The following is an 18566-nucleotide window of genomic DNA, read 5'->3' on the forward strand; positions in this document are numbered from 1 at the left end:
TTGTGAACAAAACTTTGAAAATGTTTCTAACCCTTTATTTAAAGATTTTTCTCCTTAGTGCATGGTCAAGTGAAAAATTATCATGTCCCCCCAATCTTATACAGACAGTAAGAAAAGTATACAGATATTTTTTTAAAAAATTAGGAAGGCACATATATTTTCACTTTTAAAATAAGCAAAAAATCTGTGTAAAGACAATGACCACATAAAATGCTAGATTTAAGGTAACTGAAAATGATAATTAAGATCTTCTAAGAAATCAATCTCTTCACAAAACAAATCTTTAATACAGTTATCATAAATGCCTTTAATATTTTTAATTAATTAAAGCATAAATGCCTTTAATTAATTTATCCATCCCCTAGTCTGAACAGTTCAAAATAAAATGCTATACCTTTTAGAGAATCCTTATATATGGAGATAAATAGTCTGAAGATGTCCTTAGGAATAGTATCTTCATTTGGCAAACATAACAATAGAATAATAATTTCTGCCTGTCCCAAGCCATGCAATCCATTGGTTGAGAAGTACCAATATTTGTCTGAGGAATCTTAAGTGATAAAAGCATACAACTATAAATATCAACTTCTATTAATCAAGAAAGCTAAATATAATTCTCCTTTGCATGAAGCACAATTTTTCAAATTCGCTATTTTTCCAGAGTTCTCCTCACTAAAACTTTAAATTGAATTGTATAATATTAACACAAAAAAGAGAAAGGATGGAAGGTTATTTTATGGAGTCAATAAAAAATTAACACTAAAATAAAAGATGCACTAATATGCTAAAATGTAGTGGGTAAGAATCAGGTTAGTTTCAAAGAGAATGAAAAGCTGAGAAGAGCATTGTTGAGTATTGAAGATTATTTATTACTGAGGATTCTTAATTTCCTTACTTTTTATTAGGTCCCATGTCATTTACTTTAAAACTGTCTTTATTGCTACTAAATCAGGATTCTTGCTTATTTCAATTACCAAATTTCAATTTATCTAAAAGCTATATGAAACACAGTTAATTATATCATGAGCATCAAAATACAGTTCAGCTATGAGCCCATGACCTTAATTAACATGACTGAGACATACTAGTAAAAATCTGTAAATTTGTATTTCAAGTCCCACTGAATACAAGTTTGCAAAATTTATTTATATTCATATTTGGCTAAAAAAAACAATATCCAATGCTACTTATTTTTTATGATTACCTGTCAAAATCTAACCTGGAGATGTCATTAAAATCCTGCTTACCAATTAGGCAAAGAAAGATTAATCATTACTTACAAAATACTAACTTGACATTCACAAGTAGATTAGCATTTAGGACAAATGTAACAGGGTGAAAACCTTCGCCTTGAAGAAGCAAAGTGATCTGTTCATGAGATGGATGTTCTTCTACTACAGGCACTAAATCATGAAAATGACACAGTTAGAATAAACATGACTTCCTGTTAAATATGTTTGCAATGAAAAAAACATTTATAAATCCACCAATGGCTTGAGCAAATTTAAAAAGAAAGCAAACACGCTTCATAAAATGAATCAACATCCTGGAAAACTGTTATATACTCATTTTTACTTTTCTATTTATGCAAAGATATTAATACTGTAATACATATAAATCCTGATGTTATATAGTACATATGCAAATATTTTGATCAAACAGCATATTTATACAATTTTAATACCTTTAAAATTTTAAAACAAACATGTTTTTGTAAAGTGGATTCCAGTCTGCCAACCACTCCAATTATAAATTCCGAAGTTTACAATCTGTGAAAGCAGTCTAAACCCAAGTTGCACATACTGCTTGCTGACATATGCCCTGTATTAGTAACAAGTGGCAAAATAAAAAGAGCTTGACAATCAATAGGAAAATATGCATAATATGCAAAGAACCCCTAGGGCTTAAGGTATTTTTGCCACAATAGCCAGGTTCATGAAATAGCTCCTACTGGCAGAAAGAGATCCTAAGCTCCATTCCCCTCCCTACATTATCATGCACACGGCATGATCACTTCATGTTGCAGCATGCGGCATAATGTATCCTAGGGAACCACTAGTAGGAGCTGGCCACAGATCTCCAGCTTGGAAAAGACCGTCGAGATCATCTAGGTTCTCTTCTTTCAAAAGGAAACTGAGGCCCAAAGAGATTACATAACATGCTTCAAGTCATACACATATTACGTAGTAGAAGAGGAACTAAAATTCCTAGTTTTGTCATCCAATCCAATACTCTTTTCTTTACGCACTATGCTCCCTTAAAAAAAAATGACATGGAGTCAAAAACTCTAGTACAATGGAAATATTTTCAAGGCTAACAGTCTACAGTTTCCCTGATGTATTGGACTTTTTGCCTTACTCTAAATTAGGGAGTTAGATAAATGAATCATATTCAACTCAAAAGTCCAGATCTTTTTAAATTTGTTTTTATATAATAAGAGTTTATGTAAACTAAAGTTACCAAGCCATAGTACATATTTCAACCAAATTGTCTTAAGTTTAAAAGAATGCATTTCATACAACACTGACAAAATTCATCAGTACAATCTTTTTTTTAAAAAACTTCTTAAAATGTAAATAACTGCTATCGTACCTGATCCTTTTTCTCCAGATGCAACCAAAAGAGGGGGCAAGCTGTCCTCATCATCAGGTAGAAGACTAATCTTACTGCAAACATTCTTGTCAATGCCACACAATAACCTATAATTTGAAGTACTAGCGATAGGTAAATTGCTGTTAACTAAGACACCAGTGGGACCAGATGGCTCCTCAATTTCTGCAGAAACATCATCATCTAGTGGAAAGGAACCAGAAGTGGGTAACACCTCAGTTCCTGTGCTGATGGGCAGTTTTTCTACCGATGGAACCTGAGAAATAGGACTCTGAATGATCTCGTTTCTTGTAATATCTCCTATTTCATTGTTTGGCTGTTCCGCTGTGGTAGAATGGGCATGATCCACTGTGTTTACCATCTGTAACATACAGAATAAAAAACAAATCAGTTCATATTCTCTGTGGAACTGTGAAATGTTGATCTCTGTAGCCAAATACATCTTTTTAATAAGAATAAATAAAACCACAATGGGCTCAGAAATTCTTCAGAAGCCAAATTTCCCAAGAAACAGTACCGTTTTGCTTCTTTCAATTCAGGAAGGAACATAAGGTTTAGCTTTACTGTATGCCCAGGGTAGGTATTAATGACTTTAATTTTATAGACTGGAAAGAGGAAGAAAGGAGAACTCCAGGATCCTGTACCACATCACACAGGAAGCAAGCTTAGTTCAACTTAAGCCTCTCCTTCTCATGATAGCCAAAAAAGCTTCAGGCAAGCAAGGGAGAGAAAAAGGGGGGGGAAACAGGGAGGAGAGTGGTTAGGAAGCAGAGTGGTAAACACAGTCCACAACAGTAACCAGCTAGAATAAACTACACCTGAAGGCTGCTTCAATAAAGTCCCTTTCTTTCTAGACTGGCCAAACCTGAGTCACTATTAAATGAAAAATCATTTATAAACTCAAGTAATACTTACTACCGTATTTAGAACTTTCACTTTGTTAAAATATTGATTTTGTTAAAATATTACTAAAAAACATACTTTCAGTAATTATGCTATTTGTAAAATCCAGCTCATGAACTCTTACTGACAAACAGCATACATTTATATGGTATGTGAACTGGAACAGAGCGTAGTACACATCCGTCTTGTCTAATGTATGTAACCAGGATAAACCAGGTAACTGGCACAGAGTAGATGTTCAATAAATATTTGTTTAATGAATAAAAACACTGCCACTTCAAGGATTAATACTTGCTTCTATGAGTATTTAGCTACTTTACAGTGAGAATTCTTAGTGGGCTGGGATTCTATACAATGTACCTTCTATTTAACACTTGGCACACTTCTGTCAATGCAAACAAATACCACCATCAGATACTTCTCTAAATGTTTGAAAATCATTAAACACACATTAGTCTAAATCTCAGTTCTATTTCACGGCACCAGTAGTTCTCAAGATGTGGTCTGGGGACCCCTGGGATCCCTACGACCCTTTCAGAGAGTTAGTGAGGTCCTAGAATTTTCTTCATATAATTTAACCAAAACAACATATCACAACAGACTGAATATAGAAGCAGATGCGAGAGTCTGTCTTCTATTAAGCCAGACATTAAGCCAAAAATGTAGAATAATGTTATTCCTCTCACTAAACTTTTGTTTTGGAATTTTTTCCATAAAAATATTATTTCTATTATAATGAGTTTATTTTTAATTAATTTAAAAATTTAATACAGTAATTATCAATAGGTGTAAACCACATAACTTATAGTTCTTTGGCATTCTCAATAACTTTTAAGAGCATAAAGGGATATTGAGAAATAAATTTTTGAGAATCATTGCCTTAAACTGACATTGAAAAAGGTAAAATCTAAAATATATTCACTACATCATATATTTCTCATTTTAGGAAGCTTGCAGCATTAAGAAAAAGCACTCTAATAATCACACAAGGAATTATCTACAAAGTGAAATTTTATTTAATTGACAAGTCATTCTTTAAATTCCTTACCAAGGGCAGATCTGGTAAGACAGGACTCAGAAAGTCTTCAGAACATCTTTTACTTCCAGATGATAATTTTGCTGTATCTGCAACTTCACCATTAGGCAATATACCATCTGCAAACCATACTCTCTTCTGTTCTTTGGAGCATAATCCTAGATTCAATTTAAAAAGTAAAGCATTTTAACTTGGCAATATTGCAATGATTTAATACAAAATCGGTCAGGAAATGTTTTCCAAAGCTTTTGCTATCCACTGTCAAGCCCTGCATCCTCAGGGTTGCAAAGGCCTAGAGAAATGGTCTTATGTAATTCATCTACCCAGAGTGGAAGTCTTTTTCTAATTCACACAAAGGCAGGGTGACCCTGGGAATAACATACTCAGAAAAGGAGTGGACAGGAGAGGTTGCATCTTAAAAACACACGGGTCAGGTTTAAAACCTATATTATTATAAAACTAAGTTTGTGAGTATGGAGTGGAGACTGAATAAAATTTAGGGACTAAGGAACAGAAGGGAAAAATGGACTAGACCAGAGCAGATAAGCAAAGAAAAACATATGAAGCACAGAGACATAAAATGTCTAAAAAAGGAAACAGGATCACCTATGCATCAGGGGTCATTTCTTACTTTTAACTTATTTAACAAGAGATGTGTAACATATTTCATTCTTATAAAGTAGATATTAAACTTTATTAGTATTTACATTTTCCACCCATATTTGGAGGAAATAACAAGATATCAGCATAATATTTGTTCTCTTTTGTTATAAAGCATCTATAAAGGCAGGTTATGAAAATTGCTGCCACAAGATTTTAGAACAACATAAAAATCAAAAAGATCAATATCTACCTTTCAGAAGATAATACAGAAGACACTGAAAAAACCAGAATCATATACAATCTTTGCAATATGGGTGCACCTATTAAATAAGTTATCTTTCTTATATCTGCAATTCTTTTATAATTTAATAATTCAGGACATCAATATAACAGAATATGTAAATATTTTTAAAAGAAAATTTATTCATTTACTTTTTTATATACAACCACATATATTGCATCTCCTTATTTAAGTTATAATGACAAATGGAAACTAGCTATTAAGTGAGAGATAAAGTCCAAAAAATTGCCAGAAGTATCTGAATTTGCCTTTAACCAAGTTACAGTTATTTTCTAGCCTCTTATAGACTAGTAGTTTATGTTTAAAAATGTGCATGGGCTTATAAAAAAGAATTAAATCTTGCCATTTGCGACAACATGGATGGACCTGGAAGGTATTATGCTTAGTGAAATAAGTCAGACAGAGAAAGACAAATACCATATGATTTCACGTATACATGTAATCTAAAAAAACAAAATAAATGAACAAACAAAACAGAAACAAATTCATAGATACGGAGAACAAACTGATGGTTGCCAGATGGCAGGGGGGGTTGGGGATACGGGTGAAAAAGGTGAAGGGATTAAGAAGTACAAATTGCCATTATAAAAATAGTCACAGGGATGTAAAGTACAGCACAGGGAAATTGGCAAGAATATTTTAATAATTATGTATGGAATCAGATGGATACTAGACTTAACAGGGTGATCACTTTTTAAGTTATATAAATATCTAATCACTATGTTGTACACCTGAAACTAATATAATATTGTATATGTCAGCTGTAATTGAAAAATTAAAAAAAATTTTTTAATGCACACGGGCTTGACTCAAGATCCTAAACTACAACAGGTTGTAAAAAGGAACACAGAGCCCAAAGATTTAAAAGAACATTTTTTATTGTGGTAAAATATACATTTAAAAACAGATTTTAAAGGAAAGGAGATATGCCAGTTATTTACCCACTGTCTCTCAAACCCAAACCTACTCTTCTCCACCATGGTCTGTCTTTGATGCCAGACTGGAAGTCTGGAAAGTACAACTCCCAGACCCCATTGCTAGTTGGCTCTAGTCAGGTTCCACCAATGGCAGGCACTGGTGGGAGAGTAGAAAGCGGGACAAGAAGGAATTCTTTCTGTTTCTAATTCTACACCACCAGACATACGAGTAGCTGCATGTCCCATGGGTTTCAGTCGTACTCCTTTACCTCCACCCTGGAACACTCCTCAGTCACCTGAGTACTAACTCGGTCAGGCCCCTGACGGTTCTAGTGTTTGCCTCTTGGTGTTCCCCCAGAGACAGGTCACAGCACCAGCCACGTGGCACCCCGAGCCCTGAATTCCAGGTCTGAGAACCAGGCACTTCCTGATGCTCTGTACTGCGCGTGCCCCCCCTTTTACTGCCTCTCTTTTCATCCCCCCAGCGCTGAGGTGGGGGTTGCCTCCTGCGATTACTAATCTCCGAGTCCCTTCAGCATGCTCCTTTGCTCTTCCCACCTTCTTACATACGTGCATAACCAGTTCCTGTATTAAATTCCTTCTGATATCTAGTCTGGTTGCTCTTTCCTCACTAGACCTTGTCAACACTAGAAAATTTCTGTTTTAATAATTTATCTTTAGTCTAAGACACAGTATTTTCTTCTACTTACCTTCAACATTTGATTGTTTAAGTGCTGAGATTGGTAACGTTGTGGGTGAAGGTATGCTGGATGTCTGGGTCTCCTGAAGAGGCTGGATGGTGGCACATTCATCAGAATGATTAGATTTAAGATTAGAACCAGTTGGGCTCATCATCCTTTCAAATGCATGAGCTATAACGGAGGAAAAAATAATATTCAAATCTCAGATGTTTTTGAACTTTGTATGATATATATTCTATTGTTCAAGTTGTAAGGAGAAATCAATGGCTTAGCAAGAAAAAGAAGAAGCATTTGAAAAAGACAATGTCTTGACCTTAGTTGGCAGACCTCCAGCTCAGTATACGCTACCCATTAGTTATTTCAATATCATAGTTAGCTTACGTTTGATATCTACTATAGAAAATTATTGTTACTTAATATGACTGTTTTTGCCCTGTACCCCTAGAGTCTATTTCTAAAGTAATTCAGAGTGGTTCTTTAAGACATAAATCATATTACATTGTCCCTCTGTTTAAAATTATTTAATGATTTCCCAAGTGGAGTGACAATTTAAGTTGTTACGATGGCTCACAAGACCCCAACAGTCTGCATCCCAGCCTCCTCTGCCTTCCCAGATACTGACCTCATCTCTCATTACAACTCCACTTGCTCATTATGATCCAGCCACCCAGGGCTCTCCGAGCTTAGGGTCTTTGCTCTTATTTGTTCCCTCTGCCTGGAATGTTCTTCCCCTAGATACTCGCATAGCTTTCTTCTCTTACCTCCTTCAAGTTTCTGTTCACATGTCCTATTATCATAAAGCCTTACTCTGACCATCTTATAAAAACACTGCTTCTTGCCACCAACCTGTTACTATCTTGCATTCTTTTATTTTCAATTACGATATTATCATCATCTGATAGTCTCTTTGCTTACTGTCCGTACATTTCTCCCCCATTAGTAAACTCCATGAGAACAGGATATCTATTTTGTTCTCAGCTGGAACTCCCAAAATGCAGAATAGTGCTTGAATATTACTGAATGATTTATTCACCTAAATAACACAGAACAGCACTGGCAGCTCTCCGTGCAGCATATATCCAAATTGATTTGCTATAAAAGCTACCACTACTAAAATAACTTTCTTGAAGTAAGACTAAATGATAGCACTCTCACGAAATGGCTTCCACTAACCAAGTGAAATCCGAACACCTTTCTCTGGGTTTCAAAGTAATTTCCAACTTGCCCCGAATCAACCTAACAGCACTCACACATATGCTTCCTTGAAATTTACAGTCCCATCATACCTTCTCATTATCCACAATCTCTATTCGAACTATTTTTTCTTCGAATCCTTCATGGAATGTGTCTCATAACCCTTAAGCCATCTTTCTACTCTTATTTAATAACATTAAATGATCTTCCATTTTCAACCCTAAAGTAGATGTTAAAGTAACTTTGATTTATGTTTTCTTGTGCTGTGTAAATTAAGGACAAAGAGAACGATAAATGAAATTATATGCTATAAGGTATCAAAATAGAATAAAAGATAAGTAAATAAACAAATCCATTTGAAAATATTTTATTTGATAAATCAAATAAACTCAATACCCTACTGAGTCTCTTTAATGACTATCTTCTCCCCTTCTGGATTCTTACAGAGTATGTTTTAATGTTCACCTAAAAATCTGACCTGTCAACTCAAAATGTTTCAAACCTTCACGGCTGTTTTATACTTATTTAACTAAGGAGAGATAATTTTGTGGGAGCTTGCTTTAATATTTCTGAATTCTTACAGGCTGCCTTGGTTAACAGCATCAGCAGAGGTCTTCTAGGCTATTGAAACAATGTTAAGAAAAAACAAAACAACTATAAGCACTTAAACTACTCTCTTCATACAATGGTGGTAACGGAAATATAAAAAGATTTACACTCTATTATCTTCCAGAACAGAGGTCAACAGCAGGGAGTAAAGCAGCTTACCTCAGGCTAACAGACTCACATCAGAGCTTTTTGGAGACTGCTGAAAAAATTTATCTTCATTCAAAAGAGAAAAACAAATCATTATCAGGTATTTATTTTCCTGGCTACCAGGAAGCAGTGCCTGAGCTAGTACACAGGCCTGGTCTTAAAAAGTCCCAAGTAATATTTGATGGGAATTAAACTGTCAACAAATCTTTGAAAATGCCACCAAGAAGTACTCAAAAGAACAAACGTGTATTTGAGGGGAAAAACACAAAACACATACATACACACACAACTGTGAGAACTCAAGTAAGACCACTAAGATCATTGCTGATAATGGTAGCTAGCTAGGGAGCCAGAGAAACAATGGGAACCACACACAAACAAAATTCGAAAATTGAGAAGGGAAAAAAACATGAGACAAAAATGGGCAAAAAGTGTGGCAGTCCTACACATTTATCTATAAAGTCATAGATATTACTACCTTATCTTTATTCCCATTTTACGTTGCAACTTTCTAAAGGATGGGAACTATTATCTTGCCTGTGCTATTGCTACGTAAGACTGAACACTATTTACTGGTAGGTATTCTATGAATGTTTAGATTAAAATGATGACAACGACAATGATGATGGCAAAAACAACAGGCAGATGAAATGCAGCATTTAGGGACTTGGTACCTGTTAAAAGTTAATGAACTGCCACTCCAGAAATTGTATGCTTCCTTTCCAGACTGGGAGTATTAATTGTGACAGTGGAACAAAAAGAAGAGAAACCAAGCCTTGGGATGTCCCACCTAAGCCAGATAAGTCAACACTAGGTCCTCGCCTTAAGAAAATAAAGAAGTTTATCTTTGTCACAATCCAATTGTTTTTAAGATATATTCAATTACTGAATGAAAATATGTCAGGTTACTACTCACCTTTAATAATAGTCTCATAGCAGACGACACATACTCTTGCTTCCTTTTCTAGATACTGTAGTTTACACTTCCTATTACAACAAACACCACAAAATACCTATAAAGAATAAAATATCAAATTTGATTCTGTTTCAAGCATTCTTATACCTACTGGAGGTAGGGGGAGGGGAGGCCCAAAATCTCATTAACCAAAAGCCATTTTTTCTCATTACATAATTTTTCAATCACTATAATCATAGGCAGTTATTAAATTTTTTAACTTAAATGAGGTTTCTGCAATTTAAAATCGTACCTGACAAGGAAATTCCTTTAAATCCATTCTGTTCATTGGAAGAGAACAAAATTGTCTTTAATGAAAAAGTTCATAATTTAAAACGCTTTCTGTAGTTCTTTATTCAAAACTTTTAAAAGTACAATATTATTAGTTTTCTAAAAGAGTGGGGTTGATCTGGCACCAACATGTTATTAAAAACGCTGACTGAAGAATACCATTTTAATTTTATAGCCAACTCTTGGGAGTTTATAGAGGATTAAGGCAGTTATAATGCAAGTGAGGTCAGCTTCAGTGTTTTGACCCTTGTGCAAGGCCATCTGCTTTTCTGTGCGTGTTTCCCTGAGTACAGACCACAGCACTAGCTGCAGAGTGGTCTTGAAATGAAGCACTCAAGGACAAAGGGGGATCCGGCTGAATTTGGAACATCTGATGTGTCAAGGTTATACAGGTAAGGACATGTAATCTCAGATTTCACAAAAATTAGTAATTAGTGTTCCTCATTTCCCAGTACAGTAGGTAATACCCATGACAACATGACATGTATTCAACTCTCACCCAATCTGTAATATGACAATCCTTTATATATTTCCACGTAGGTGAAAAACCATCATTTTAAATGAACTAAATCTTTTAATCATATATTAATCGGCTTTTCTGTCACATTAAATTTCATTTAAAATGTCTCAAAAGAATAAAAGACTTAAAGATTTGTACAACTTACTTTCCCACATGCTCGGCAGTGGTGCCGCCGTTTTGTAAAAGTAAATTTGACTTGGCAATTCATACAGTTGGGCGCTTCTGAATCAGGAACCCAAGTAGGTTGTTTCTGGCCCAAAACCAGGCCTTCTTTGCAAGTGTTTGCAGGTAAAGGTTCTTCATTTGCAGTGAGAAGACTGGATCCACCTTCAAAATTACTTTCTATATCAATGTAATTAGAGTTGAAGCTAACCTGAGGATCGGTTGTAGAATCTGTAGTACAAGTATTTCGATCAATGGTATTTGTTACGCTGGGGTCACTTTCAGGCATATCTGGAACATCCAGCTTATTTGGTTCCTTTGAACTCCTTGTTCTTGATGGAACGTTAAACAACTGCTTAGGTCTGGCTCCTCCAACATTAACAGATTGACTGTTAATATCAGAGACTGATAATTCACTTGTAATCTCAGACTTACTGCTAGACAACCCTTGTTCGATTGGAATTGTACATTTTTCCCCTAAAGAAAGGCCACCGTTGTCTTTTGTATTTTGTTTATCAACTGTTTCACAAACCATGTTAATACCAGGACTTTCCCCAGTAGCCCCTGCTTCATCATCCAGGCCTTTCAGAGTTATCTGATTCATTTCAGATTTTGAGTCATTTACATTTTCTTCAAATGACTCTACGTTACTGGTCTGAAGATACTGTTCACTCAGAAAGGCATCAAGTTCGGCATCACTAACTAGTGTGCCACTTTTTATGCCTTCATCAATATTAAAGTAATCTAAGTCTTGCCCGTCCACATCATTGCTTGAAAAAGTGTGACCTTCATAATGATCCGGAGACTCTGGAACATTAGCACCAGAAGGCTCCATTTGAGATTCTGCAGCTGTAGAAGAAATGGTGTTATCAGAATAATCCAAAGAGTCACCTCTGATTACCGTCTGGTCAAGATCTACTTTTTTATCTCCCATCTTTTCAATTAATGGCGGAAGAAGTATGCTTTTACATTTTTCCTGTTTCAAAAGATCAGTCTCCTTCAATGGTTCACCACTTAGAGTATCACTCTTCTGTATTTCTTCAGGCACAGTCACTGCTTCTTGCATATTATCTTTATGTTCATTCTGAGGTAAATTATCGCCATGCACTTTGCTTTCGTTTGATGATCCACACAAAGACCCAGCCACTGGAAGAGAGGACAGTGAGGAGTGTGTACCTTCACTTGAAACAGGTAAAGTCGAAGGGAAATCTTGGATTACATCTTTATCTTTAAGATCTAAATTTGAGTCTTCTTTTGCAGATTGTTTTATAAATACAGCAGTCCTATCTTCTTGAGAGGACAAGTCAGGTAATTTGACATTTTCATCTCTTGAATTTGAATCATCTGAACATAAACCTTCATTCTTTGGAAAACTGCAAGCCAAAGCACTTGGGCTGCCTCTTTCTTTTAAACATTCTGTGGCAGCTGTGACAGCCACATGTACCTCCTCTTTTACCACACAGCCATCAGCTTTTACTAATTCACAAGGCTGGTTCTTGTGTTGTGGGTTATCTTTGGCATCAAGCGTTTTGGAACTTTGTTGAGTCAAGGCAGATGGCATGTTCAAATCAACAACTGGTTCTAACAGATTAGAGATCTTTATATCCTTTAAATTTTCTTTTCCATCGTAATTACATGAATCTGAAACTGTTGTACCTACATTTATATCCAATTCGTTAGTTCCACTGATTTCTCTATTTTGTAATTCAGAGTTGCCATCATTCTGTTCCTCTCTGACAGTATTATTACCTTGGTCTGTTGAAGAAACACAAACAGTTTCTGACACTGAAGATAAATCCAATCCAATCAAAGAGTCTGTACTAGACTTAAAATCATCTAGCAATAATTTTTTAGTATCTTCTTCATTATTAGTTACATGAACTAAGTTACCCATGTCGCTTATCAGATCACAGACAGGTTTACTACATCGTCCCATATATAAAGGCTGGATTTCATCGGAGGTGCCACCATCCACAGAAGAAAGGAGATCAAGTCCTGTTACATTTTTTTCATTTTGTATAGAAGTTAGTCCCTCACGTGCTTTTTCGTTCACTGAAATATGATTTGCTTCATAGCATGTTTCTGATGAGGCATGACAATTAATGCACTGTTGATCCTTTGGTAGTGGTGAAGTTAATTGTGAGGAAGCCAACTCTGAAGAAACCGAACAGTTAGAATCATATGCATTTTGTGCATCTTGGAGATAATCTTGTTCATCTAATTAAAATAAAGATACAATGTCATTCAGGAGACCCAAATCAAAATTATTACAAAGATGTTATGTTTTCTAAGAGTTTCAAGCAACTAAACCTTTTTTTAAGAGTAGAGATACATTGCTCTCTTGCAATCCAACATCCAAAATTATCTTTATTTTGATTTAAAGACTTGGGGTTTTTACTTTTGACTATGGATGTCATAAAGTGACAGAAATTCCACTCAAAATAACTCAGTTAAATATAAAAACCAGACTAAGGAATAGCTGAAAAGCAATCTAACTTCTTTGTTCTACCCTCCAGTTTCCTAGTAATCATTCTAAGATGAGCAAAATACCATTTCTCATGGTAATGAAATACCAATTTATGTAGAGCTTTCAAGTTGCTTTTAGTTGGTTCGTGTTGGTTTCAAAGGCCTTTCTTTTAGCTAAATTCGTATCTGGCGAGAAACTTCTAGTTTCCTTACTTCTATTTCTAGCTATTGGTTCCATTTAGAATAACAACAAACTAATATATTAAAATAAGTGAACCTTTTACAGAAGATTTAACCACATAACCAAAATTGAAACCTAATTTTGCTAAGAGTACTCTATATATGAGATAACTGAATTAAAGACATTTTAAAATTCCATTAGTGGCAAAAACGAAAACCCAACAAACCTGGATTCTGTTCAAAATCATCAAGGAGTTTGTCCAAGTCACTGACTGCTGCTTTAAAATAACTATCCATCCTACTTGTAGGCTTATTCAGAATTTAATTCTTGTATACCTAAAAAATAAAAAGTATGATAGTTCATTTAATTCTCTAACATGTAAGTATTATGCCATCTACTGCATGCCAAAAATACGTAGTCAGCGAATAGACACAAATGAATTTTAAGAGTATTGCTTTGAGGCATCTACAATTTAGTCGGGGAATTTTCCTCTATATATACAAAAAAGTGACACAAAAACCAACTCTAACAACATAATATGCATACATAAACTATTGCAAATTTTAAAAGATGTATCTCAGGGGTCAAAGAAAAATTCATAATTGAAAGCTAAAAATAGTTGTAAGTACCATGTATGAAATAATGTAAAATATATCACATACAGATAAAAATACTGCATATAAAAACTTGTGAGACCAGTAAAAGTGGTGCTCTAACAAATGCCTAGAGTAGGGGTGTCCAAACTTTTTTCAACGTTTTTTACCAAGGGCCATATACGGTAAAATACACAAACAGCCGGGCCACTCACTCGAGGTGAAGTACGTATTGCCTCACCTGGTTTATTTAAGTAAACTAAATATATTTTTGGAATTTGCTGCGGGCCAATTAAAAATGGATTGCGGGCCTCAATTTAGACACCCCTGGCCTAGAGCCTTAGATGCTTACACTAGAAAAGAAGAAAGACTGAAAACTTAAAAGCTAAGAGCAGAAATTAAAGAAATAGAAAACAAATATACAAGGGAGAAGTACAAGAAAACGAAAAGTTAGTTTTGTGAATAAAATAGAAGAACCTCTGATCTGTGGCAGGAACTCCACCAAATGAGCCCGAGACACCTTGAAGGAATCTATCAATGACTAAAGGAATAACATCGAAAGGACACAGGAGACAGACAAGTTGAAGGGCTCCTACTGGCTTAAATGGGACAATTGAACATCAAATGAATGAAGGCTGCAGAGGATTGAATGAAAATCAAACAGACTAAAACAACAACAACAACAACAATAAAAAACAAGAGATCATAATGATACTAAAAGCACAAACAAAAAAACACCACCTATTGGAGTGTTGTTAGAGCACTAACTCATTACTCTGAAATTGATACATTAAGGGAAAAGTGCTAATTTATCCTGTCCTTTATTTAAAAACTGTGCTTTAGGATAACAAAATAGTTGTGAAAGCAAAGTTCTTTAGATAAGAATTCCAGTTAATAAATATAGGATATTAAAAATCATCTCTTTGTAGTTCCTAATACAATAAATGCAGTAGGCAATAGCTATGAATGGATGTTAAAAACGTTAGGTGAAAGGTTGGAGAGTTATGACTATAATGGTGGAATGAATACAACACATTTGAATCCAGTGATCACCATCAATAAATGTGGACAAAACAAACATGTGGCTCATGCGGAAGATACATCATCACGTATAAAGTATTTCTAGCAAAAAAAAAAAAAAAATGAGAGAGAACTGGAATCTAATCAAGCTTTTAGAACTAAATGCATGTTTATAGGAAATTCAAGCATAGAGGGACAAGTTAAATGATACCAAAAGAAAGTAATCAGCTAAATCCAGAAGGTGGAACACTCCACTCTACAGCAATGTTCCTCAAACTGTCTATGGTGAATCAGTTTTTTCACTTCCAATCTCTTACAAACAGTCTTGTAACACTAACACACACACACAAAATTTTGCAGTAATACATACAAACAAAAAATACATTATTAAATACATTTGAATGGTTGCCTGGAGTGATGAATAGGAGTAAGAAATGACAGATAAAAGACAACAAACAAATGAGAGAGCTTTACACTTATGATAGTTGCCATGAACTGAGAATACCTGCGGTCCACGAAAAATAAAGGCTACTTTAAAGGTAAGTTAAAAAGATTAGACAGAGCTTAAGAGAGAACTGAATGTACTGGAAGACCTAGCCAAAGAAATTACCTATAACACAACCCAGAGAGATGAGGAAGAGGAAAATATGAAAAAGAGGTAAAAAGACATGGATGACAGGCTGAGAATGGAGTTCTATAAGGAAAACAGAGAGCACAGAACAAGTATATTTAAAAAGGTAATGCTAGGAATTTTTCCACAATTGATGAAAAACACAACTCAACAAATACAGACACTTCATTATACCAAGAGAAATAAATAGAGAGTAATGTATTTAGACACTCTACAGTGAAACTTTTGAACTCCAAAGACAAAGCAGCCAGAGAGAAAAGGTCACCTTCAAAGGAACAATAATTCTGCTGGCAATAGGTAAACTTCACAACAATTTTCAATGACAATAGTATGTCATTCTAATTCAATAAAGCATATTACTTCTTTTATTTCATTTTTAAATTGTGGCTATACCATACATATACAAGAGTGAACAAAACATAGACACAAAAACAAACAAAAGGACCTTGAGGAGAGAGAGAATGCAGAAAGCAGAAGAAAACTTCAAAGAAACTAATTAATATTCAGATAAAAAGCAATGCAACTATGAAACAAGAAGAGGAATACATAAATAAGGAACATATGGAGAAGAAAAAGTGATCACGAAAATTGATAGCAGAAATCACAAACTTAAAGTGAGGCTTTAGGGTGCAGTGAAAGGAGTGCTTAGAAGGATATTTACAGCATTAAGTTATACATTAAAAAAGAAGAAAGATCTAAAAGTCAATAATCTAAGCTTCCATCTTGGGGGACTAGAAAAAGAAGAGCAACTTAAGATCAAAGCAAGTGGAAGGAAAGATAAAGATTAGAACAGAAATCAATGAAATTAAAAACAGGAAAACAATACGGAAAACAGTTGAAACCAGAAACTCTTTCTTTGAAATAATCAATAAAATTGATAAATGAGGCTAATCAGAAATGAAAGAGGAGTCATAACTACTGATGCCATGAACACTTAAAGGAAAATTAAGGAATATTATAAATAACTCTGCCCACAACTTGAAAATTTAGATGAAATGGACAACTCCTTGAAAGACACAGACTACCAAAATTCCCACAAAGATAAATAGATAACCCAAACAGCCCTACTTCTATAAACAAAAATTCAACCAATAATTAATAACCTTCAACAAAATAAATCACCAGGTCCAGATGTCTTCACTGGTAAATTTTATCAAACATTTAAGGAAGAAATGATACCAATTCTCCAGAAAAAAAGCAGAGGAAACACTTCCTAATTCATTCCATAAGACCAGTATAACTCTAATACCAAAACCAGATAAAGACATTACAAGAAAGGAAAACTACAAACCAATATTGGTCACAGACATATTGGACACAGACATAAAAAAATCCTCAACAAAATACTAGCAAATTGAATACAATGATGTACAAAAAGAATAATACACAATGGCCAAGTTGGATTTATCCAAGTATGCAAGGCTGGTTCAATGTTTGAAAATTAAATCAGTGTAATCCACATCAACAAACTAAAGAATTATCATATAATCATATCAGTTGATGCCAAAAAAAAAGCATTTGATAAGACCTAACACCTACTTGTGATAAAAACTCCCAGCAAACTATGAGTAGAAGGAAACTTCTTCAATTTGATTATGAATATCTACATAATACCTACAGCTAACTTAATGACGAAAAACTGGATTCCTTTCCCCCAAGGACTGGGAATCAAGGAAAGAATGTCTTCTCTCACCACTCATATTCAACATAGTACTGAAAATCTCATTAGTGCAGTAAGACAAAAGGAAATAAAAGGTAGACTTTTTGGAAAGGAAGAAATAAGACTGTCTCTACTTACAATGGTGTGATTTCCAGTGTATAAAATCCCCAAAAGTTGACTCCCAAAAACAGAAAAGTACCATATTTTGCCATGCATAATGCACTCCCATGTATAATGTGATGTGCAGCACCCATGTTTTTGGCCCAAACTTTCAGGGAAAATAATCTTTCCTTTTAATTTTTTAATTCAAATTTTTGTTTACATTTAGGTACTTGTTTTTTGTATTATAAAGGAATTTTAGCATTTACATTTTAACATATGGTACAAGAAATTTTATGTAACAAATAATTAGAAAACACGAGAACAGATAGATACAAGGTACAAGAAATTTTTATGTACTGGTAACAAATTTATAATACTTACGCAAACTCTTTGCCATTTCAAGTTCATCGTAAGTTCAACGAAACCGATTATCATATTCCAGGATATTATTTTGCACACAGATATCGCTATTGATTTCTAGAGTTACACTTTCAACTCATAAGCATAAATAAAAGAATTAAAAATATTTATATAGATACGGAATTAATACTACCCATGTATAATGTGCATCCTTATTTTTCCCTCAAAATTTGGGCAAAAAAGTGTGCATTATATGCGGCAAAATATGGTAACTATAGTAAGGATGCAGGATACGTGGTTAATATACAAAAGCCAAATGCATTCTTGTATATGAGCAAAGAACAATTGAAATGTGGAATTTTTAAAAAATACCATTTACAGTAGCACCTCAAAAAAATGAAATACTTATGTATAAATCCAACATAACATATACAGGACCAGTATGTGGAAAACTACAAAATGCTGATGAAAAAAATCAAAGAAGATTTAAATAAATGGAGATACAGTCCATGTTCATGGATAGGAAGACTCAATATTGTTAAGACGTCAATTTTGCACAACCTGATCTCTAGAATCAATGCAATCCCAATCAAAATCCCAGCAA

General features: G+C 34.4%; 1 protein-coding gene across 5 annotated transcripts in view; it reads right to left on the reverse strand.

Annotated features, from left to right (window-relative positions):
* Positions 1 to 18566, reverse strand: part of ZFYVE16 (zinc finger FYVE-type containing 16) — a 119415-nt gene that overhangs the window by 17408 nt on the left and 83441 nt on the right. For all 5 annotated transcript variants that reach the window (XM_019728202.2, XM_019728201.2, XM_074328791.1 and 2 more), the window contains 8 exons: positions 13823 to 13931; positions 10933 to 13166; positions 9938 to 10034; positions 7081 to 7242; positions 4562 to 4707; positions 2593 to 2971; positions 1281 to 1403; positions 395 to 550 (listed from right to left, as the gene is read on the reverse strand). In XM_019728202.2, coding sequence (XP_019583761.2) covers positions 395 to 550; positions 1281 to 1403; positions 2593 to 2971; positions 4562 to 4707; positions 7081 to 7242; positions 9938 to 10034; positions 10933 to 13166; positions 13823 to 13892 — 3367 coding nt within the window. In that variant the 5' untranslated portion in view covers positions 13893 to 13931. The remainder of the gene's footprint in view (positions 1 to 394; positions 551 to 1280; positions 1404 to 2592; positions 2972 to 4561; positions 4708 to 7080; positions 7243 to 9937; positions 10035 to 10932; positions 13167 to 13822; positions 13932 to 18566) is intronic.

This window comes from Rhinolophus sinicus, linkage group LG03, assembly GCF_036562045.2.
Source record: "Rhinolophus sinicus isolate RSC01 linkage group LG03, ASM3656204v1, whole genome shotgun sequence".
Taxonomy (NCBI): domain Eukaryota; kingdom Metazoa; phylum Chordata; class Mammalia; order Chiroptera; family Rhinolophidae; genus Rhinolophus; species Rhinolophus sinicus.